Source organism: Dendrobium catenatum, unplaced genomic scaffold (assembly GCF_001605985.2).
Source record: "Dendrobium catenatum unplaced genomic scaffold, ASM160598v2 fragScaff_scaffold_1220, whole genome shotgun sequence".
Lineage (NCBI taxonomy): Eukaryota > Viridiplantae > Streptophyta > Magnoliopsida > Asparagales > Orchidaceae > Dendrobium > Dendrobium catenatum.
The window spans coordinates 10312176-10335728 of record NW_021319682.1 but is presented as its reverse complement, the minus strand read 5'-3'; the positions used below and the strand labels follow the sequence as shown (position 1 = coordinate 10335728).

General features: G+C 34.6%; 2 protein-coding genes across 2 annotated transcripts; one reads left to right on the top strand and one right to left on the bottom strand.

Annotated features, from left to right (window-relative positions):
• Positions 1–3490: 3490 nt before the first annotated feature.
• LOC110100407 (small nuclear ribonucleoprotein SmD3b-like) lies at positions 3491–8694 on the top strand. The gene is made up of 5 exons (XM_020827901.2): positions 3491–3725; positions 4635–4687; positions 4757–4823; positions 4996–5052; positions 8560–8694. The coding sequence occupies exons 1-5, from the start codon at positions 3567–3569 to the stop codon at positions 8617–8619; spliced, it is 396 nt and encodes a 131-aa protein (XP_020683560.1). The 5' UTR covers positions 3491–3566; the 3' UTR covers positions 8620–8694.
• Positions 8695–9776: 1082 nt separating this feature from the next.
• LOC110100406 (probable serine acetyltransferase 2) lies at positions 9777–20640 on the bottom strand. The gene is made up of 8 exons (XM_020827899.2): positions 20235–20640; positions 19547–19744; positions 19366–19425; positions 18746–18841; positions 18617–18641; positions 16657–16751; positions 12358–12524; positions 9777–9989 (listed from the first exon to the last, which is right to left on the bottom strand). The coding sequence occupies exons 1-8, from the start codon at positions 20334–20336 to the stop codon at positions 9899–9901; spliced, it is 834 nt and encodes a 277-aa protein (XP_020683558.1). The 5' UTR covers positions 20337–20640; the 3' UTR covers positions 9777–9898.
• Between the last annotated feature and the right edge of the window lie 2913 nt (positions 20641–23553).

The window sequence follows — 23553 nt, the reverse complement described above, 5'->3', positions numbered from 1 at the left end:
GGAGTTAAGATCGTAAAACATTCAATTTAATCTAACGATGCGTACATGATTGGTTTTCAACGATGGATCCCTAAACTAACAGTGAGATTAGTCTCTACAAGAAGATCCTTCACACAACTCTTCTAATTATTAGGCTTTAGCGGAGAAGCCTTAATGTGATCGTCATGAATCTACTAGACCACAATTGAGAAGCAATTCAAAGATAAAAAAGTCGGGGGAGGAGTTTACCCAAAACCAAGAGAGATGCGCGATCCGGGTACGTCGTTGGAAGGTTGAAATGAAAGGGGACAGCAGTTCGGCTGGAAAGACAGCATAAGAGGTTCAGGATCCTTTGGACAACAGTCTTGGCACTTTGGAAAACTCTGAACTTTAAGGCCAGCAAAATAGCAATACAAGATTGCTACTATGGCTGGACAGTAGCGTTGACACTTGGAAATTTCTTGACAGCTACCTCGGATGCTTGGGAAAACCTTGGACAGCAGCTATAAGGTGTTGGGAGTATTCTGGACAGCAAACTGCAGTCTTCAAAACGTGCAAGGCAGCAAAGAAAACACTTTGTTGAAATGTGGGCAGCAAACAAGAGCTTCGCGGGAAGAGGAGGGAGGCGTGAATGAGAACTTTGAAGGAGGTTTGAAAGGATTCCAAAAGAAGAAGCGGGGAGCTTTCTCGGGCAAGAAGAAGAGCCTTTGCAGGTCTCGGCCAGCTCCAGGTTTGCTCTTCAAAAATCTTCCCAAAGGTGAGTACTGTCCTGTGGACAGATTTTGGGAAAATTCAATAAGGGGTGGCGGGAAGCTGGGAGGAAATTAGGGAGTATTTACTAATTCCAATTATCATATTTTGGAAACTTAATTAAAGGTTTTGGCTTTAAGAGTTTCGGCTGGCATGAGGAGGATTTATTTCTAAGCACAGAAAGTGGGAATTAAAGTGGCATTAATGGGGAGGAACCTTAGGTGGCCGGCGGCAATGAGGAGGAGGGAAAGGGGTTAGGGGGGAGATTCAATGCTTTCCAAATAAGCGAGATCAAGTAAGAGGGAAACTAATAGCTCCACTCCCAATGAAATTTGAATTGGATTCAAATTTAAAATCTTTCATTATTCGGAATTTTGCAAATATGGAAAGTTTTTTAATTTTAAATTTTGAAATTAAAAAATCGGTAACTCCTTTGTTTATTGCTAGACCATAATCAAGGAGTCATTATGATGATTGACATCTTCATCATGGCTTGGGGCAAGGTGGTGGCCGACGGCCAAAGGAGGAAGAGGGGGCTTGCCGTCGGGTTTGGGGGTTTCTTGATGGAGCTTGAGTTGTAGTGGAGGAAGCTAGTGGATAAAGCGGTGGATGATTGGATCTCAGGTAGGGCTTGGCGTGGGGAGGAGGAAAACAAGAGTTGGAGAAGAAAACAATAAGATAAAATAAACCACGAGTCGAGGGCGCTTCCAACGACTGGCGGGGATTGCTTTTGCCCTTACCTTGGGCTTTCCATAGAACTCACACAGAGATCTAGGAGAGTTGAACTCACCAAGAGATCAAGAAAATATGAACTCACAAAGAGAACACAAAGAGAAGAATTTCATTTTCAATAATCATCATCCTCAATTACAAGAAAGTAGCCTATAAAAAGGCCACATGAAGAGAAAAGAAATAAAAGACTAAAATGTCCTTCGGGTTACAACACTACATGATCACCCATAAGGGTAAAAAGGAAAAACAACAAAATAAAATAAAACACATAAATAAATAAACTCAAGATCGTAGTTGTTGATCTCCGATGTCCTCATCACTCATCTAATCTAGTAAGCGATAAAATTGCATATAGTAAACATTAGATATTGAAGTCTCCAAGCAAAAGATAAAAGTTTGGCTTTCCAACCTTCAAGCAAAGAGGGGATTTTTTGGATGAAAGTCAGAAATATGCAAACATTTAACAAAAATATGAAGGACTGATAATGTAATGACACCACCAGCCAAAGGGATATTAAGAATATCAGCCACCACCTCTAAGTTTTGAAAATGAGGAGCAAATAGAATAGAGCTTTTCTCCCTATTCACTTTCAATTTAGTGAAGTTATAGAACTTATCTAGAATAGAATTTAGAATGTTCGTATTTATAGTAGAAGTTTTACCTAAGACTAACACATCATCAGCATATAATAAAAGAGAAATAATCTGACCACCAACTGAAATCCCTTGGAAGCATTGAGCAGGGAAATTTTCCTCTAAAAGATTAGAGAAGGCATCCATGAAAAAGCAAAATAGATAGAGAGATAAGGGGAATCCTTGCTTAAGACCTGGTGAGGAGTTGAAGAAAACCTTGGAGGCTACCATTGAGGCAAATAGACAAATGCATATCATCAATACAAACTCTAATCCAATACATGAATATAATAGGAATACCTTTTTGTTCAAGTCTTTTAAGAATAAAATCCTTAGACATAATGTCAAAAGCTTTAAATATATCAAGTTTGGCACAAATAGCCTTTTTAGCCTTAGGAGGCTTGAATTCACTAAGGATATCAACAGCTAATATGATCTTATAAGTGGAAATTCTTTTTTTGATAAACCCATCTTGACTAGGAGTGAAAACGAAGGGTCATTAGGGGATTTAGTCTATTAGCCAGAATTCTAACAATGATTTTATAAAAGAAATTGTAAAAAGAAAATAGATATTTAGTCAGAAACAAAGTTTGCAAGACTTGTTTTGGGGATCAGAACCAAGGCAGATGCATTAACCATCCTAGGAAGATAGCATTGTTAGAAGAAGTTAGAGTTGCAAGCAAACTAAACGTTCGATGAGCTACTCATTGCTCGGTTGTGTTTGACCTTATTTCGTCCATCGTATTTCTAATCCTACTCAATCTGGGTCTACAAGCATGTCTCCTAAATGGTGGGGGTAAAAGGGGACCAAGTTTCCTTCTCCGAGAACATGAAAGAGGCCAGCATAACATCACTAGTAGTATTGTAGGAGAAAGTATTGCAAGATGAGCGAGTTGTGATCCCACCGTCTTGTTGCAAATCAGGAATCAAGATTGAGATTGTGATTTTTTGTTGATAACAAAATATAAGTATTCTAATTTTATTATTTCTCCTAGCATATATTAGATATTTTTGTTTGTTTATGTGTATACTAACATTTCTAGGAAATCATATACTACTCCAGATTGATGAAGACTTTAAGACAATATAGAATCAGATTTCATGTAATAGAGTTTGTATATCTCTATTTTTATTTCTTGAGTCTGAGCAAGTGTAATTGTAATTGAGTAACCGTACTCGCACACAGGGGGAGAGTGATAAATTTTTATTAGGACTAATCGTACTATACGATATCTAAACGTACTATACAATTTGACATATTTTTTCCTCCAGAATATAGTTAATCAAATTATGGCTTGAATTTTTATTTAACTATTCGTACTGTACGATATTAAGTCATACATATCAAGATGAGCTTGTGTTCCTCATAGGATTCACTTATGGCCAAACATCCTTAGGTTTTTAGGGCGGCTTAAATAACTACGGTCCCAAGGGGCTAGGGCCGAACCAGGTTGTGCGAAGGTGACCAAATAATGAGCCGGAGCCTAGGGATTCCGGTGAAGCTTCTCCACGAGGCAGCGGGCCACATCGTGACGGTGGAGCTGAAGAGCGGTGAGCTCTATCGAGGCAGCATGATCGAATGCGAGGATAATTGGAACTGCCAGCTTGAGAACATCACGTACACCGCCAAGGTTTTGTTCCTTCTTCACCCATCTCTAATTCTTCTTCGAGCTCTGGCATCGGATGCGGGGCGGGGGTGGGGTTTCTATTTTGTCCTTCCTCCCCCCCACCGAATTTGTTATTCTCTGTTTGATTAATAGGTTTCGTGGTTTCTACTGGGCGATGCTGCAAATTTGGTGTAAGAAGTAATCTTGACGAGTTTCGACCGCTTATCGTTAGATTTAGGAGGGCTACAACGTTTGAGTAAACGTAAAAAATTCTCTCAATCTTTATTCTGTGATACTTTCGGTGCGTTTTACTTGAACATAATTTTTGGAGAACGATAGTTTTGTAGGAACGTAAGTAGAAAGTTTCCATATTTTTGATAGTTGCTACATGTTTTCATACACTTCCCTTACATAGCTCCATAGATTGTCGTTCAGTAAGATTTTAGGAGTTTTGAGACATTTGTCTTCCCATCAGTGGAGTTGGTTTTGTTGATACAAAAATCTTTTGTCCTTCTCGGAGCTTTTTACTGCTTATCCAGCGGTTGCTGTTGTGAAATTATACTTCGTTTGTAGATATTCGTTAGTTTCTTCTTTGCTCTAATCATGCTTCAAGGTTGTTTTTGTATCAAATGTTATTTAATGTAAGAAGCTTTATCAATCTATTATGCTCGCCCTTTCATCTAGATAAAAGATTGGCATTCCTCCATTGTAGTTAACTGATCAAGCTTGATTTCCTATGTCATCTCAAAATTTTAACAATTAAAACATGGTCAGGAAAATGACTAGTTTGTGTGATTTTACCTTTCTCATCCTTTGCACTATCTATTAGGACTAATGTCTTTCTTTTAAATCTATGTCAGCATCTCGTATAAGATGTCCCTGCCTCTTATGGATGCTCATGTTTTGAATATTAAATTGTTTACTGATTCGCAGGATGGCAAAGTATCACAACTTGAGCATGTTTTCATTAGGGGGAGCAAAGTAAGGTCAGTTTTCTTGTCAATTTTTGTGACATTTTTTTTTCTTAAGATTGAAGAATTTGTGAACTGTTACAGATTTATGGTCATACCTGACATGCTAAAAAATGCTCCAATGTTCAAACGTTTGGATGCAAGAATCAGGGTATGCAATAAATTCTTGTTTCCTTAGCTCTAGTCATTTTACACATGTTATTGTTAAGTTAGAGTAAGTTTCACGTAGCTCTAATAATATATATATATATATATATATATATATATATATATGTTATCGTTAAGCTAGAGGAAGTCTCATTGATTCTATTTATTTGATGAAGGGCAAAGGTTCGGCTCTTGGTGTTGGTCGTGGTCGTGCTGTGGCTATGCGTGCAAGAGTAAGTTTGGTTTAAAAAGATTGAATTACTGGAGAACTGAAGGAATTGAGTTTTTCCAATCATTGACTTGTTATTGAAACTATTTGCATGAATTTAGTTTTTCGAAATATTTATCGTGATCTTATTTTTGTGAAAAAGGAGAAGGTTGTTCTAATGTTGCATTCATAGTCGAAAAGTTTGCATGTTTTCTATTATTCAAATATGGGACATGCTAAGCTTAAATCAGAGTGAGGGATTTATAGAATTTTGTTAATTAGTTTGCCTAATTACTCCTACATATGTTTTGCATTTTTTACCACTCTAAGAAACTAAGGATTTATAGATTTTTGTTAACCATTTGCCTAAGTACTCCTAAACATGCTTTTTATTTTTTCCAATCAAAATTAAGATTGCATTTACTCAGGATATTTGTTTATTTTGGAAGAAAAATCTTGAGAATTAGTGGACATGATTTCATTTTTTCATGAAGAAGAATAAATAAAACAATAATAAATTAAGTGAAAAGTAAAAATACAAAATGGCATGGGAAAATGTTAAGCTTTTTTGTGGAAGGAATAATCATAGGATGGTTAGGGAATAATTGATCAAGAAATAAAATGTCATATGTAAAGGGAGGTGATCATGATTAGTAGTTGACTGATTAAATCATTTGTCAACTACAATCAATATAGCTAACGATTATGTTTGCATTGGATTGGAGTAAGCCCTACAAAATTAATATTGGGATATAGGTAGATGTGGGTGGACTACTCAATTGATAATTATTAGTAGTATATTAAACAAATATGTAAGCACTATTTGAATATGTTATGAAGAATTCATGTAAAGTCCTTGATATAATTCTAATTAGTAAGTCTTTTGTTAAAACCTTAAAATAAGTGAAAAGTGAAAACAATTGATAAAGCATTCATTAAATAAGGGGCTTAGGATTAATAAAATAGAGATTTGAGTATGTGATATATAATTTTGCTGGGCTTGAATTTGATAATTATGAGTCAATGCTTCTTGGAGATCAAGTGGTACCCAGCATAGAAGAACGGGGATGTTGATGAGGTTTTAACTCCTAGATTTGCATTTGGTGGTGAGAAGTGACGTTGGTGTGTTATGTGATGAAAGTATCATGGAAATTTAGGGCTATTTGGGGTAGCTTTTTCATGACTATACTTTTCAAAATGTAGTAATAATTTCATTTGGTTACTATTTTCATTGGCTTTCTAAAAATTTCTATGGCGGGAAATTTTTTTATAACCATATATGGTAGTGTAGTAGTAGTTATAAAGCTGTTATCAACATATATATATGATACCCACAATAGCTTTCAATTTTTTTTTCACAATAATTATGCAATCACTTTTATTAAAAATTACAACTGCTCCAAGCAAAACCTTAAAGATAAAATTATAATTACATACTGTCAAATGATTTTTTAGACAATCCCATGCAAAATTACCTAATGTCTTGCATTGAAAGTGCTTTCATGTCTCCAAGTACCATTTATTGCTATGTCATCTCGCACACTTGGGCTACATATGCCAAAATTAGGACTTGGATTGCACTAACTTTTGCTTTTCTCTATTTGTGTTGTTCTCTCCACTAACATCTCATAGCTTGTCAATCGTATTGGTATTAACAAACGCCGAGTGGATTCTCTCCAGTTTTTTTAAAAGATGACGTTAGCGAAACACATCATGCCATTGTTGTGAACTTGACTTTGTACTCTGTTATCATCATGTCACATTAAATTAGTCAATTGAACTCAATTTGCATCGAGTGCTGCATCATTAAACATGCACTTCATGTTAAAAACTTCCAAAAATTCTTCCCAAGAAATAAATGATGTTTGGATGATCCCTAAGTATATGCCTTTCTTGCGCCAATGCTTGATATCTCATGTTAGAATGTAGGCTGCCAATGCAATCTTTTATTTGACTCGGCAGTCCATCCCTTCCAATGCCTTCTCAATATGTATAAGCCAAACTATAGCCTCTAAAGGGTTACCTTTTCCTATGAATTATGCTAGCCTCAGCATCAAAAGATGCTCCTAGTCTTTCATCTTAAACATGACTAATGATATTTTGTGCCTAGAGTGCATAAACAAAGGAAAAGACCTATGCTATAAGTATGAGTTTGCTTTTGGTTTGTTTGAATGGATTGGTTGACAATTTCTTAAATCAATTAGTTTAAAATCTAATATTCAGAAATCAAACAAAAAAATTATTTGTACGACCAAAACAGGATATAGTTTGGTTGATTTGTTTTGATTTTGATTTAATTGAGTTTAGATTAATAATCATACTTTTTTCTTTTATTAGAATTTACAAGATTATACATGGACACAAATAACTACACTAAATGGACACAAATAATTTTCATCATAAAACCAGTTCTTAAGCAGTAAAAACAGTTAACTCAACCTACATACCTTATAAATTCAGAATGAGCTAAAAGGATAATAATTTATCATCTAACATATAAAAAAAAAAAAAATTAAAAAAATCTAACACTAAAAACTGTCGATCATTCATTATTACTAAACATCCTTGGATTGTTTGCTTCTACTTGTCCTACTTATTATTTTATAGAAGATAAAAACCAAATCAACACTGAAAGCAAATCAAAATGGCAAAAAGCAAGTCCATTGATCTCTTGTAATCTACAGAGTTGCAAGATTCCGCAAGCCATAATTATGATCATCAACGGAGCTTCCTCATTAATTTTTCATAATCTCCTTGCCTCACCTTCTGCGCCAGGTCTCTCAAATTTCTTTCCTTTTTTGTGTCAAAGCAACATTGCTACCATGGCACCTATGGTCCATCCACGGGGAAACATAGCCGATTCCCCATTTCCATTGGCTTATTTTAAATTCTAGCCCCTTGCGCGTTATGGTTAGGCCTAGTGATCTGTGATGATTTAAAAAACAAACAAGATTGAAGCAAAGTTCAATAAAATAATAATAATAAAAAAAAAAAGAACAAGACATGGTTGCAAAAGTTCTACACCATAGAAGCAAGATTCAAGTTAAAGTATGATTCATTGGCTCTCTTGGCCCACAAAACAAGCAATCGCATAATTTAATCGGAGCTGCTCCCACCTCATCCACTCCTTCGCCCATTGCCGATTCGCTAGCTAGAGATATAATAATATTCAAATGAATATGCCTAGAACATTAAAGGCAGTTTGAACAAGGTAAGCTCTATATCCAAGTATAACTGACTACACAATGACAAGACATAAGGTCATCCCAATCATTTCACTCAACCATATCTTACTCTTTTAACAGTCTAATGTAGCATTGTTGAAGGTTTCAATACTTCCCAATTCTGTCATCAATGTTGTAAGGAACTGCTTGGCTTCTGGTGCTCAGCCTTTACCTCTACATAAGCTCATGCATTTTCTCACGTATTTTACATGTTTCTTTAAACGTTTAAGTTGGATCATTGTTGAAGTTTGATGTTTTTTCCCTTTGAAGAACTGAATTGATCTTCTTATGGTTTTGGCTTTATCTAGGCTCAAGCGGCTGGCCGAGGCGCCCCTGGTCGAGGTGCTGCGCCTCCAGTAAGAAGGTAAATATTTCTAGCAGGAGAATGAAAAGTTTGTTCATCAGATTTTGACTGTTGCCCAACGAGCATTTCTGTACTGATTAAGTTAAACTAAATATCAACGAAGTTATGATTTTATTCGTGCTGAAGACCGATATCAATGAAGGATTTGTTTGAATTGATGTAAGAAAGTGGGAAGTGTAGTAGACTGTAGAGTGTTGAAAGCTTTTGCCTTATGTTGACAATAGTAAGTTAAAAAAATGATTTCACCAAAGTGGTAAAAACTAATAAATAAGATCATCATTGATTGTTGATCTTATATGCTCCATAAATTCTTTAGAAAATAATAATAACGATCAGATTTGTGAATTTGTATTGAATGATGAGTATAATTTGTTATATAATAAAATAAAAAAATTCAAGTTTTCCCACGTATGTACTAATAATAAAACAAAATATATCTGCTTATTAATTTTAAAAAAATAATTTATACGTTTTTTTTTTTTTTGTAAACCCAATTCGCTGCTTGCTGTCATCAGTTGCAAAATATCATAATGATAATGCAAGTTCCTAAAATAAAGTTTGATGCGCCCTATACTTCCTCCTTCGCTATCCTTTTCTCTACCTCAGATTCGGCAATCTGTTATGGCTCCAATGCACAAACTACTCAAAAAAATATGCCTGAGAAAAGAAAATGGTGGAGCTCAAGCAACTTCGGCCTCGATGAAGGAGAAATTATTGAGTTCGGAAATCGGATGTGATGAGCAGAATTTTTTAAGTTGAATAATTTTCTTCTCTCAAGACAAGATCTTTTTTTCTTGGCTCAAAGGTTGCATAGTTCTCCATACATATGCAGGCGTCAATATTAGTTGCTGGTGGTGAAACAAATTGCATTAAGTAGCATGTCTTGCATGTCTATTTTTGTGTTCTTACAAATTTTGAAGCCTTGTATGCTTATACCAAGTGATCAAATCTAAAGCAATCAAGTCAAATACTAATTGCAAGATAAATGTCAGACTTTACATGACAAAATTAAGGTATAACAAAAAGACAGCCCTTACTCATCTATCCTTTATAGTGCACCCTCAGCTGTTCAAAATAATCCTTCGTGGCATCTTGGAGTGGAAGAACATTAACATATTAAGAGAGTACATATAAATAACGAAAAAAGAAAGTGTATGAACGATATAGGCATTCTAGATTAAAAGTGTACCCAGTGTTTAGGTTTTACAAATATTAAGGTGGTTTTCAAAACCTTCAGGTAGCAATGAATACAATCTAAAAATTAAATGAAATTTGTACTAAAACTAGAATTTAGTCTGACCATGCTTCATAGTTGTAGAAGGATCATCATCTTCTAGATTTCCAACTATCTTCGCTGGATTTCCTTCTACCATGCTTTATAGAGAAAAAAAAAATCAACACTTCATAAGAAGGGATGGTGCATATATTATAGTTTGCTAAAATGTTACAAAATGGAAATTAGGTAAACAGGTAGATAATAAGTTTGCTCATTCACTAACGATGAAAGGCTTACAACGAGATAAATATACACGTAAGCTGTGTATTTTGGCTGTAATAACATTCCAGTGGATGTGTTACACCAATGAAAAATGCAGTTTAGAGTGGAAGTCTAACTTTTTGGTACATGATAGAGGACGTTAAACAAGATAAAGAACCTATGCATTTTACAGGAAAAGGGGCTGAAGCTATTATTGCAGATATAAACCTTGGATTGAAACATGAAATAAAGCTTGAATCTAAGCAATTAAGGGCAAATTATAAATATTTATACGATTTTCATGTATATGAGAAGTCTGAGTGGATAACACAGTTCTATTTTTTTCTCCTCCCTAAAACTTTGCTTGTGGAGGAATTTGAAAATTATTGCTCTTCTGTTTGCATGAACTCACGTTTTCTGGAAATAGAATAAATTCCCATCAAAATAAAAAGCCATGTAAATTTCATTTCAAAGCTCTCTTGTTACTAGAAGCTTTTCCATAAGCAAATGCACCCACACTTCTGTATAAGCATGCAAATGGTTTTAGATTACCAACCATATACTATCCAAAAAAACCCTTCATAGATTAGGTACTTTCCATTCATTACCTTCCAGGATCAGTAGCAATCTTATAAACCTTACTAATAGTCTAGACGAATTCTTTCATCCAAATGTGTAAAAGATCATAGTCGCAATTAAAAGCCGAGTACTCTACCGTTGAGTTAGCAACCCGGATCAATATGAGGTGCAGTGATGATCGAAATAAAAAAAAAATCCAGCAAACTCATCCATTTTACTAATTTTACTAAAGTGAAGGAAAGATCAAATAGGGTAATGGCGATAAAAAGATCTATTTATATCCTATCAAATTATATTTGTTTGAGACGCCATTGTCAATATGAATGAACTTTTTAGAAAACAAATTTCGAGAAATTATATAGAAATTTGTGTTGGATCTACTATTTAAATCAAATAAATTGAGATAACCTATACATAGTGCCACAGCTGACCATACTTGATGTTGAATGGATGAAGATGATTAAGCTTCAAATATTAGTGTAACAAAAAAAAAATGTATGTATAGTTCTGTCATCTTTTGTCAGAATTGAAAACTATCTTTTAAGTTTCTCAAATGAACAAGGAACGACTGGACTTTTCTAGCATGCTCTCAAAGATTAGATGTTAAGTCATGTGAGACTCAATGTTTAAGCTCACATATAAGATTATTGCAAAATATATTTGTTTAGAAATGCAAAGTGATTGACCTTTACTCATGTGTTAAAATTTGGGTTGAAAATAAGTTTCATCATCAATGCATTTAGCCCAACATCAATCCCATTGGGTTTACTATCTAACAAGCAGTATCAAAGTCAAAGATTTGGTAGGGATATCAAGTAATTCATTTTATTTGTGGTTCTCATAGGTTCTTAATGCCTTCAATCATGACTGAGCAAAGTTTAAGAGCCGGTGATTCGCACGATACATTCAATGCTTGAGTGGGCTCTTGGTGCATGATATTTAACAACATTGAAAAGCTTCCATTGAAGAGGGAGTGATAGCCGATGTGAAGAGCTCTCATATGAGACAAATGTTGTAAGGCACTTGAGGCTTTGAATATAGTCCCACATAAAAAAATGTTAATGCCTATATCCATAAGCTTAAACTTTTTGGTTGAAAATGAGTTTGACCACTAGTGTATATTGCCAATTCTGATCCCTCTTTGATTTATTCCCTAACAGTAAACCTGGTCCTCATGTTTTTGACCTAGGCCAAGCTTCAAGATGGCCGCCTGGTTTTAAACAATAGCAGTTGTTAATCAGCAATGGACCTGCCTAGAAACAGCCCATGTTGCCCAAAATGATCCGGCCATTAGCAGTACCATAAAAATTGCTCCTAAATCATGAGCTTTGGACAAAAATCCACAAGGCAAATCACTATTTCTAAACCACAAGTATGAAGGAAAGTTCGAAATTTGTTGCAGAATTTTTATGAGAAAAAAGTTAAGTTGGTAAGCTAAGACAATCCAAGGAAAACGACTAAACGAGGCAGTGCCAGTTATCATCAGAAAAAAATAACCCACCTTTAGCTAAACCTTTTGCAATTCAATAACAATTTAACCTATAAGAACAAGAAGTGTAGATAATTTTCAAACGTGAACATGCTGGCAATACTAGGTATTATACATTTATCACATTTTACTTCAAAAAACGGAGCACAATACCAAGTAAGCGGTTCTCAATAAAGATAAAAATAATTGGAGCTAACCTAAAAGGAGGCACATCCTTTAAAACAAGTGAGCCAGCAGCAACAATAGCTCCTTCACCAACTGTTATATTTCCAAGGATTATGGCCCCAGCTCCAATATGAGCACCTTGTCCGACTTTAGGATGTCTAGATCCAGTCTGCTTACCTGTTCCTCCTAATGTAACACCCTGTAAAAAATATCAGAAATAGAAACTGTCTTTGACAAGGACATCACACCATTAATCATGCAAATTAATCCTGATGAAGTTTTCTAAAGAAAAAAATAATAATAACATAGAAGAAAAAAACCATCATCTTTATTAGTTAACAGGCCAATCCGCTAGGTGGAAGGCTATATATATTACATCAGCTGCTGGTTTGTAAGAGAGCATGCCTTCTTCTTTCGATTAACCTACCCATCAGCATGTGAACCGAGGGACTCCCACCTGCCCAAAGTGATTATTTAACAGAATATTAGGCTTCGTTTGGAACGATTTTCTTACTGCTTCTTAAAGTAGTTTTCTTGTTCAAAATTTTTAATTTTTAAACTAGAAAACTACTTTAAGAAGCTGTAAGAAAGCCGTCCCAAACGAAGCCTTAATATCGTAAATACAGCACTTTCCTTCTGTCAAATTTTCACCCGGCATGCACCGTGAAGTTCAAGATAAAAAATGTATTGGTATTACACTTGCTACGTTTACATTCAGTTTTCAATACTGTTAGTTTCCTGCTTGACCAATCATTTGAAAAATCAGTATATGCCAATAATAAATCTTTTAACTATTCACGTAGCATCAAAGCCGGAGATAAAGCATATTATCAAATAGAGATATAATCATGATGACGAAGATGGTGGATTGGTGGTAGTGTAGTGAAGTTAATGACAATGATGAGAAATATAATAACTCCTACCCAGCCAACTTCTCCATAGAAAATGAGCTTCCAAACACAACTATGATTGTCAATTCGGCTCCCATTGCCTTCATGTTGTTTTATTTTTGAGCTAAATGAATTCCTAAGAAACTCTATTTGAGTAGAACATCTAAAACCTCAATCCAAAGTACAAATTAGTTTGAATAACCATGGCCGAATAAACTAGAATTAACACTGCTTGTGGCAGTCAACAGGAAGTTAACTAAAAGGATGATTATAAAGGGTGCCAACTAGTTGGGATAAGTCCACTGCAGACAATGATGAATCCTATAACTAAATCAAAGAATATTCCCAGTTGACGAAAAGCTTTTGTTCAGCCCATCTGAAGCCTTTAAGCCAATAAGAAGATAAAAAATAATTACCTCCCGTGGTACTCCCATTTAAGGAAGATAACTTTAAAGAAGGCATGTATGACTATATCGACAACATATTTTTGGAATGAATTGCTGTCAGCCAATATAGGTTTAGAATAATGGTAATATATGCCAGCATTCATTTGGTGATCCTAAAATACAGTACAAAGGGGGATCGGCTGGTAAAACCTTTCTATAGTGCGGCACATTGTTTTGGGAACAAAACCACAAGTCAAGTAAAATATACATAGCCAGTATATATATTAAGTTGGGGACGCTATAAGGACTATAAGAGGGGAAGGAGATACAAAGGTTCAAGGCCACGGTGGTGCGAGGTAGTCGAGGCTTGGAGTTCAATAAGGATCAATGAAGTTGTCATCGGAGATGGAGAGAATCCACTGTGAGACAGCGACAAGCATGACAGAGCCGCAGAGGTTGTTCAAGTGAGAGGGAGCTGTGAGACTTAGCATGAGCAAGAGAAAGAGAGAGACGGGAAGAAATGGAGTAGTAGTGGTTTGTGGTTTGTTGTTTAACTCATGAAAGAGGAGATGAGGTCATGGCTCTGCATAGAGAGATGATGAAGGTCATTGGCAAAATTTGAGGGGAGATGGAGACTATCGTTTGGATTTTTGTTGTGGATTGTTGTTGTTTACGAGCACTAAGTGGCATGCATGTAAGCCGGCAATCATATGGGCGCACTACATAATATGCATGCATATTATTGATCATACAAATGCATCAACTATCATATAAATTCGCAAATGCCTTGTGCAAATATATTAGATTCATGCAAGTGCATCCAGATTCATGCAGATGCATTATCTACCAGTGCATTTGTTAAGCCGGCATTGGAGCCGGTTGGACCGGTCCACCCTGGACCGGTCCAGGTCTTCACCCGACGGAACCGCGCGCAAACAGGCGGAGGAGCGCGACGTGATAGGGCGTTTTAGGAGTCTTTTTTTAGAGATATTTTGAAATATTTGGGGTAGTGAGGTCTTTTGTAAAACTCCTTTATGGTTAAATAAAGTGAGAAGCGAGGGATTAGGGTTATCTTGCATTTTGAAGTTTCTTGAAGTTCTTGTGGTTTTCTTGTTTTGGGCTCTAGACTACGGCTAGAGATTGGAGAGTTATTTCCTTCCTCTCGAATCGAAGGAAAGTTATCTTGCTTGTTTCTTGCATCATACAGGGGAATACAATCGTTTGCTAGTATTTTTCCCTACGATTTCTTCCATCGTTCCCATTTTCTACTGTTTTTGCCGTATTTACTGAGAGGACAACAATTTTATCTCTTGGATCTTTTGGGTTTTGGTGAGAAACACTTGTAAATCCAAGTGTTTCCTATCAGCATTATACAAATACAAGTATATTATGCGCATATGATAAACAATATATAAATGCAAATGCAAATATCCAAAATGCTCACATACAATATACAAATGTCATGCAAACATATCAAACCACATGCAAGTATACCATACAGACATTGAATCATATGCAAGTGCATTATATATACATACTGAAATGTATATATGTATGTCATGCAAATGCATCAAGTACCGTGCAAACATAATATGCAACACATCAATCATGCAAATGCATCATTCAAATTTATAGGTGCATTATTTAAACGCGTCATACAAATGGATTACACACATTCTACAAATACACCAATCATCATGTAGATGCATTATGCTTATCACACAAATTTACTATGGGCCATTTATACAAATGTGTCATGCCAATTCTCAGAGTGCATTATGCCCTATGATGCACGGACATGGACACGATGACACAAACACAACACAACACGGACTCAGGACAAGGTTTTTTTTTTTAAATATAGGATACGGGTGCGGCATGGACGCGGCATAATAATTTTTGTAATGTAATATATAGAAATTAAGATAATATCATATTAGAAATGACAAACAATAATAAATTAATGTCATGATAACTTGTTTAGCTTATAATATAAAATATTTAGTACAAAATATCTAGTACAGTCACAAAATATAAGCAAAACACTATTTAGTACAACATCAAACTTCAACTACTCAGTAGACGGAATGATAGGATTAGCTTCAGAGGTTTGTCTTTGACCTTCAATATCATCATCATTGAATATCATTGCTTCCAACTCTGATTCATCAAGAGAAAGATTTGCAATCTCCAATATTCTCATATCATCAAGGGACTCAAACCCATCTTCAGCAACATCTCACATTTTGTTATCATTTATCATATAAAGTGGGGTCTTTCTTGATAGAAGAGAAAGATTTGTATGAATATAAACTAAATCTTCAGCCCGTTGTGGAGTTATTTTATTCCTCTTCATCGATTGAATATTAACACAATTTGTATGCACATAGATAAAGATTTGTATGCACATTTTGTTATCATCTGGTTTCATTCTTGTTTTATTAATGCGAGCAGAGTGAACGACCGTGTGATTTGAGCAAGATATCCAGGGCAAAAAGACGAGCAGTTCGGCGTCGTTTGCAGGGGATGGCTGCCGGCTACATAGGATTTGAGCGAGCTGCGACATATGTATATTTTTCCTCTTTTTTGCTTTGAGTGGAGGTCAACAATTAGATTTAAATAAGAATTTGACTCTTAATAATACACAATGTAGAAAAATGATTAATGTAGCCAACCCCGCATGGTAGGACAAAGGCTTGATGTTGTTGTTATTGCTGTAATTAAAAAAATCAAGTGTAAAATCTGCCATTTTCTACTCTTCTCTCCACATTTTAATTTGCAAGAATAACCTTTTTAACCTACTCATTTTACCACAGATGATCTATTTTTATAGAGTACAAAAATTTATATACCAACATTTTTTAACCAAACTGACCATCTTAAACAACATGAAGTTTGATATACCCAAAACAATGAAAAAGTAATAATTTTGATAGGCATTATGTTGTTTTTCAGACAAATATTTCAGTGCACTTGTGGATAATAGACTCCAAGAATCATAAGGCATAATAAATATGACAAATCTCTGAATCAAAATAGGTGGATGCATACTTGCCTGCATTAAACAAACGTTGTTCTCCACAACAGCAGTTTCACCAATAACTAAACCAGTTCCATGATCCAAAAGAACTCCCTCTCCAATTTTTGCAGCTGTTTAATAATAAAAAACTAAGAAGTTTCCCTGACATACACAAGAAAGTAAGTTTTAGATATGAATATTATAATAACAGAATCCAAGGGGTTCCATAAGAATTACTACACCATCTCTACCCAAACACCTTGCTTTGGTTGGACTAAATGAAATAAGTTTTGGTTCTAATTTAAACAAATGAATATTGCATTCCAAACCCCTTCCTATTTTCTAATTTCTACCCATCAGCATTCTCAAGTTCTTTGTTAAAGCAGCACATCAATGAGGATAGAGTGCATGGGTAATCCAAACGCATTTCCCCCCAAAGTGAGTGAACGCAAGATGTTACAGTACAAAATTGTTCAACATACTACTGTGAAAATGAACAAACCGTAGGCTATTTAGGATGTGTACATTGACCACAAATTGCTTAATTTAGCGAAAGTTACCGCTCGTCCCTCATATCCATACAACATCATCACTTGATTATAGTTTAATAAAATTTCTGTTAAAGTTATGCTCTTCAAATGTAATACTTATTATGCACTTATGTTTTTTAACAATCCAATCATAATTATATATGTGCTCAACTATATTCTTATTCTTCTACATTAAAGATAAAAAATACTAAAAAAAATGACATCTAGGTATCACTTTACTTATAATAATAATAATAATAATTGATATTTATTAAGATCACACACAAATTACACAACATATAGCAGTAATTAATCTACTAATTCCAAGCCCTTTATATTCCAAATATTTTCTTCATTATTCTAATGTTCCACTAATTGCAAGTTAAAAAAGAGCCCTCTCTCTCCAATTTAATAACTCCTTAATAAGAAGAAACAAAGGTCTCTCAACAAAGACAAGCAAGTATGTTTCAGCTATTCCTTTTTCAATTTGGCTAATTTGGATGATGAAGCCCTACAAATCGCTTAAAAACTTGAGGATGTGATAGGTTGAATTTGGGTTAAAATTGGGTGATCAAAATTGGTTAGCTTGCAGATTAGAGATTACAACGAGCAGGCAAGTTTACATAGAAAACTAGGCAAGTGTTCAAGAGTAACTAGGCGAGTGCATAAAGGATTAGGCTTGCGTGAACTATGCAAGTAATATACAGATGTTAGGCGAGCAACTAAGCAAATAAGAATAGAAAATAATGTGAGTGTGCAAGCGAGTAGGAAAGTAAGCACATGGGTGTATACTAGTAAAAGCACATGATTGAAAAGGATAGTATACTAGCAGATGGGGCACCTAGGTGAGCAGGAAAGAGCGTGTGGGAAAGTAGGCAAGGGTACACGAGCAAGCAAAAGGATGCATGAGTGAGAAGGCGAGCACACACGGATGCATAAATTTCAAAGCTAGACATCAAATAAATAAAGACCAAAAGAATAACACCCTCAATTTTACAATGAAGCTCTCTAGACACCCTACTTGATCTATAGACCTCTTTCTATAATAAATAAACCTTGTATCCACCTTAATCCCAATTTAATTATATATATATATATCAACATATTTAGAACCAAAAATAGATAAAAGACATAAAAGCGTTACAGGCATGCTAGAAAGATAGCTAGTGAATGTTACTCTCCAAGAATTCGGACATAATACCTTGATGAAACTACCCATGATCTGAATATCAGTAACCATTAAAAACCTTTACAGAAACTTACCAACCACTGATAGTCATACAAATAATTACATTAAATTCTCAACTTTATTATCAAATAGCTACTGCTGACAAGAACATGATTCCAGCACAAAGATCAACCGGAGAACAAAGAACCATTATAGGTAACAAGTTAATTTCAATCAAATCATTATATTTGGTACCACCAAATACAAAAGATCAGTAAGAAAATAAATAGAATGTTACCTGGGTGTATGTCCACAGCCCAAACCTATAAAATGCATGTACGAGAGAATAAGAAATAGAAAAAAAGAAGAAAGTGATTATATTTCCTAAATAAGAACCATCATCGCCAGTTCTGCAAGTATATATTACCTCATTAATTCTACTTTGCAGTGTCAGTGCTAGAACTTTTTGTCCTTGATTCCATAACGCATGGGCTACACGGTATGATTCCAAAGAATGGTATCCCTGAAATAAAACTTGCAGCGATTGGGTACAAATTATGTGTTAGCCAGCTATCATATCACTTAATAGTTTTACTAGTCTGCACAAAGATACAAACTAAATAACATGCCCGGCTCAAGTAAACACCATATGCAACTGTTGGTATGTAGGATAAATGAGATAAGAGAAGGATTAACCATGGAAGGCCCAAAAAAAGCTTCACGAAACGAGAATTTATTATGTGCGGATTCTGAGTGTAGAGGATCATCCGGATGCTGCGTATGAACTGAGTATGGACCGCGTATTTATAGATATGAAGCAAATACTAAGCCAATCATTAGTTGAAAGTATTTACTGAGTATTTAATGAGTATTTTCTGCACATTTATAAATAAACAGTCCATATGTAGTCCATATTCAGTTCATACGCAGCCTCCAGACAATCCTCTACGTTCGGAATCTGCACCCACAAAACACGAAACTAAGAAAAAAACACAAACTGACAAAACTTGAGATGGTGAGGATAAACAAAGTGATAAAAAAATGCACCTTAAGGTACAATAAAGCCCAACTGTATGATGCACAGGCAGGATCTCGATCTTTGAAGGCCTGCGTACGAAATAAAACATTTCGAATGATAAAAATAATAATTCTTAAAGCCAATCTATCCTCAGCAGCGCTAATACAGAATAAGCTAGACAAAAAAATGTTGATATTATAATCAAATAACCTGAATATCTTGGCGTACTGCATGCTGAAAACCACTATCATTCATCATAGCATAGTTGAAAATGTCCATAAGTTGCGTTTCCAGCAGCGTTGAGTCATGGAGCCTATTAGCAAGTACAAAACCCAACGCTCGCTCTAAGCAGTCATGAGACAGAATACTAGCATACAGAAAGCTACTCAATATCGGTTCTTTCTCAGCCTGACAATTTCACGAGAAGATAGCAAGTAACAAAGCTGAAAATCAACGGAATCGTAAATTACAAAGTAGCATGTAAAACTTCAAAAATTATTTCAAGGAGTCACAAGACAACTTTTGTCCGTTGATGAACTTTTTTTCCCTTTTATTTTTTGAAATGTTGAGTAGAAAATTCGAAAGCACTTGGTTTGCGCTCTATAGGAGGAGAGCGAAATCTCGGCAATCAGACTGCCATTTGAAGACCATATTGATGCTTCATTCGGTAACAAGCTAACATTTAGGACAAAAATTACAATAACCCAGAATCAATGTAAACCCTCAAAAGCCTGGTTTGAAATTTACTCTTAAAGAATTTCGTTTTCTTTCTCAATCAACCATATCTAGCTTATTGAAGTCCAACCCTTTGACTTTTCTAACGTGCAGTAACTAGAGTACCCCATCGAAGAATGAGAGAGAAATAGACGAAAAAAAAAAATAAAGCAGAAGCAGCAACCTCCAACATGGCTTCCGCTGTAATGGAATCCCAAATGGGGTCTCGGCCAGGCATCACAACATCATCTGAATTCCCCAAGGAGTCGATGTTCAAAGTTGCCATTTAATATGAGAATACAAGAGCAAGAAGAGAAGAAGAGAAAGAGGAAGAACCCTAAGGCTCGATTCTGTTCCCTCGCACTTGAAACCTTGAAGAATATAAGTAACGTCTGTAAGGAATTTGGATGACCAAGAGAATCAAGATTGAATCACACGGCACAAGTACAAACTATTGCTCATCGTTCTTAAATTTCTAGGGTTTTGGGAAGGAGAAGAGTAGGATTTCAATTGACGAAAAGAACTGAAGAGCTAGAGAGATAGAGAGCTAAAGGAGATCGTCGCAGCACCAAAACGCTCGTCGTCTGGACTCTCGACAGCTGCGGAGACTCGAAGACGCAAAATTTGTGGGGGCATTGAAAAGAGACCACAATCTCCATAATTTAGCAGGATGGCCCACCAGCAGTTTCCAGCTATCATTGATAATTAAAAAAATAAATAAATAGGGAATGAAGATTTATTTGAAAAATATTACATAAACGATTTTTATTATAAAATGTTTAAATATATCAAAAATATTAAATAAATAAATATTTTTAATTAAATAATTTGTACTATGAAATACTATTTAAACTCCTTTATTATTAAATTAGATAATATCTTATATTTCATCCAAAAAATTTAAGTCATTTATTGTATATTTATGACATTAAATTTATATACATAAATTGTCAATTTTTTTTTTCGGAATATTATAAATAGGAGCATAGTGTTTAATTTAAATTAGAAATAAGATTATGTGTTTAAAATTTTTTAAAAAGAAACAAACTAATCAAACAAAATTGTGCATTATAAGCATTTAGACCATTCAGATGAATTAAATTTTAAAAATATTGTAGCAATGAGTCAAACAATTTGACGCATTTTAAATATGTCAAACAATTTGGTAAATTTGATGGAATGCGTCATTCTGTTTGGCTAATGCTTCTTTTTAAATTTTTTTAATACTATGTTCGTATTCCTAATTTAATTAAACATCATACTCCTTAATAAAATCCATTTTTTTCTCAATAAACTTTAAAACTATTATGTTGACTTTTCTTTAATATAATCTTTAGTCCATTACTTTCCAAATATTCTTTAATTAAATTCCCAAAAAAAAAAAATATTCTTTAATTACTCATAAATTTATTTTTCTTGATTATAATAAATCTAAAAAATTATTTAAAATTATTTTTATATGAATTATTTGAAAATAAATTTAAAATTTATTAAAATTATTTTAAGATTAATGCTTGAATAAATTTCAGAATATTTTTTAAATCAAACATCCATTCAAAGACAAAAAAGCAGAAGAGATTCTATTGAAATCTTATATAAATTAATGAAGCCAGTAAGATAATTGCATGATCAGCCTTCGGCCTTCTAATTTTTTTCACAAAAGGACGAGAGGAAGGAAACGAGTAAGACAAGAAAGGCACGATTGACCCAGTTGAGATCTGGCTGTTGGATGAATGAAGCCGACATTGCGGCCATGTACACTGTTGTCAGCTTTATCCAGATGTAAGAAAGATATTCACAAAGCTCGCGACTTTGTTGGGGGCAATTACCTAAATACCATAGTATTTTAAAATTTTTAGGGGGGGCAATTGCCAAAAAAACCCTTGTAATAAAGACTAAAAAATGGATGAAGAGAAATAAATTACCTAAAAACCATATAATTTAAAAAAAAAAATTTTTTTGAGGGGGGGCAATTGCCCCCCCTGACCCCAATGGGGTTCCGCCCATTTATACAAGCATGTGTGACCCAACCCGCCCCTTTTCTCCTATTTTTACAAAGATCAATAATTACTAGAGATTAATTTTTGGCTAAGCATTAAACTTATTAATATTTATAATTCTGTTGACAGGCCTGTAAACATTTTTTTTAATTGGATATTCTAATAATAGGCCATTTGATCCTTATTAAGCTGCACCATACAAAAAGAGTGATTTAAAGCTCCATTTGGGGTCACTTTTTTACTACTTAAAAATAACTTTATAGTATTAAAAAATTAATTTTATAATAAAAAATAATTTTAAAAATCAGTAATAAAGGATTCTCAAACAAAACTTAAGTCGTTGAAAACTATCCACTTATATAAATGTGAACATTTGAAGGAAAGCTTCAGAACTTGAGAGCCCTTAAGGGCTGCTTGCGAGTTGTGATCACTTAAATTTTTATTTTTTGTTATATTTTTTTAATTTATTTTTATTCATATTTAACATGAAATTAAAAAAATTATTTGGGCAACGAATGAAAAGACAGGTGATGAAGCAATGATGCTTGTTCACAAAGGAAAATTATTATGTTCGATCACCTCAGAGCGTGCCACGTCTCTTTTTTGTTGTATCCTGATGTTATGTACCATTCTATAATAGATGACATGACACGCTCTGATTTACCTCCGAACAATCCTTTGACTGCACAGAATAATTTCTACAACATTAGCAGTTGATAGCATGATGACACTGACTAGCTAACAAGGCAATTGATTATGAGTTCATATTTTGCAAATAAAAACAAATAAAATGATTGAGTATTTTAATAAATATATAGATTTATACTAAAAATCCCAAGGGTATTTAAAAATACAAATGAACATATTTAAAAATAAAACCAAAGAGAACCTTAATTTTAAATCCTTGAACCAAATCAAACCACAAATAAATCCCTAAATAACAAGGGAATTTGACTTTAAAAGGCTCATAATAGCAAAGAATTAAAAAATAAACCCCTAAATGACTTTACAACACATCTGAAATGAGAGATGCAATAATTTCTAGTTATACGAGACGCGGATTCATTAGGGGTGTCAATTCGGGCCAATGGGTCGGGTTCGAGTCAAATCCGGAACTAACCCGACACTATTCGGGTCAACCGAACCCGAACCGTTTTTAAAAACAGGTCAGGTTCTCGGACCCGAACCCAACCCGATTCGAGTCCGGGTCAACCCGACCTGACACGAATGACCCGGGGTTGACCCAAAATTGCTAGTTTTCGGGTCAAATACGAGTTTTCATGTCAATTTCGGGTTGTTGAGTCAACCCAAACCTAACCCATTTTTTAAAATGGGTTGATTTGTTGAGCCCGAACCAGACCTGTTTCAGGTTCAGGTTGACCCTAAGCCGGATTTTTCCGGGTCGAGTTCGGATCGTGTTTCGGGTCGTGTCAAAAATTGACATCCCTATGATTCATGGAGGGAAACAAAATCATGACATAGATTAATTAGGAAAAAAAGAAA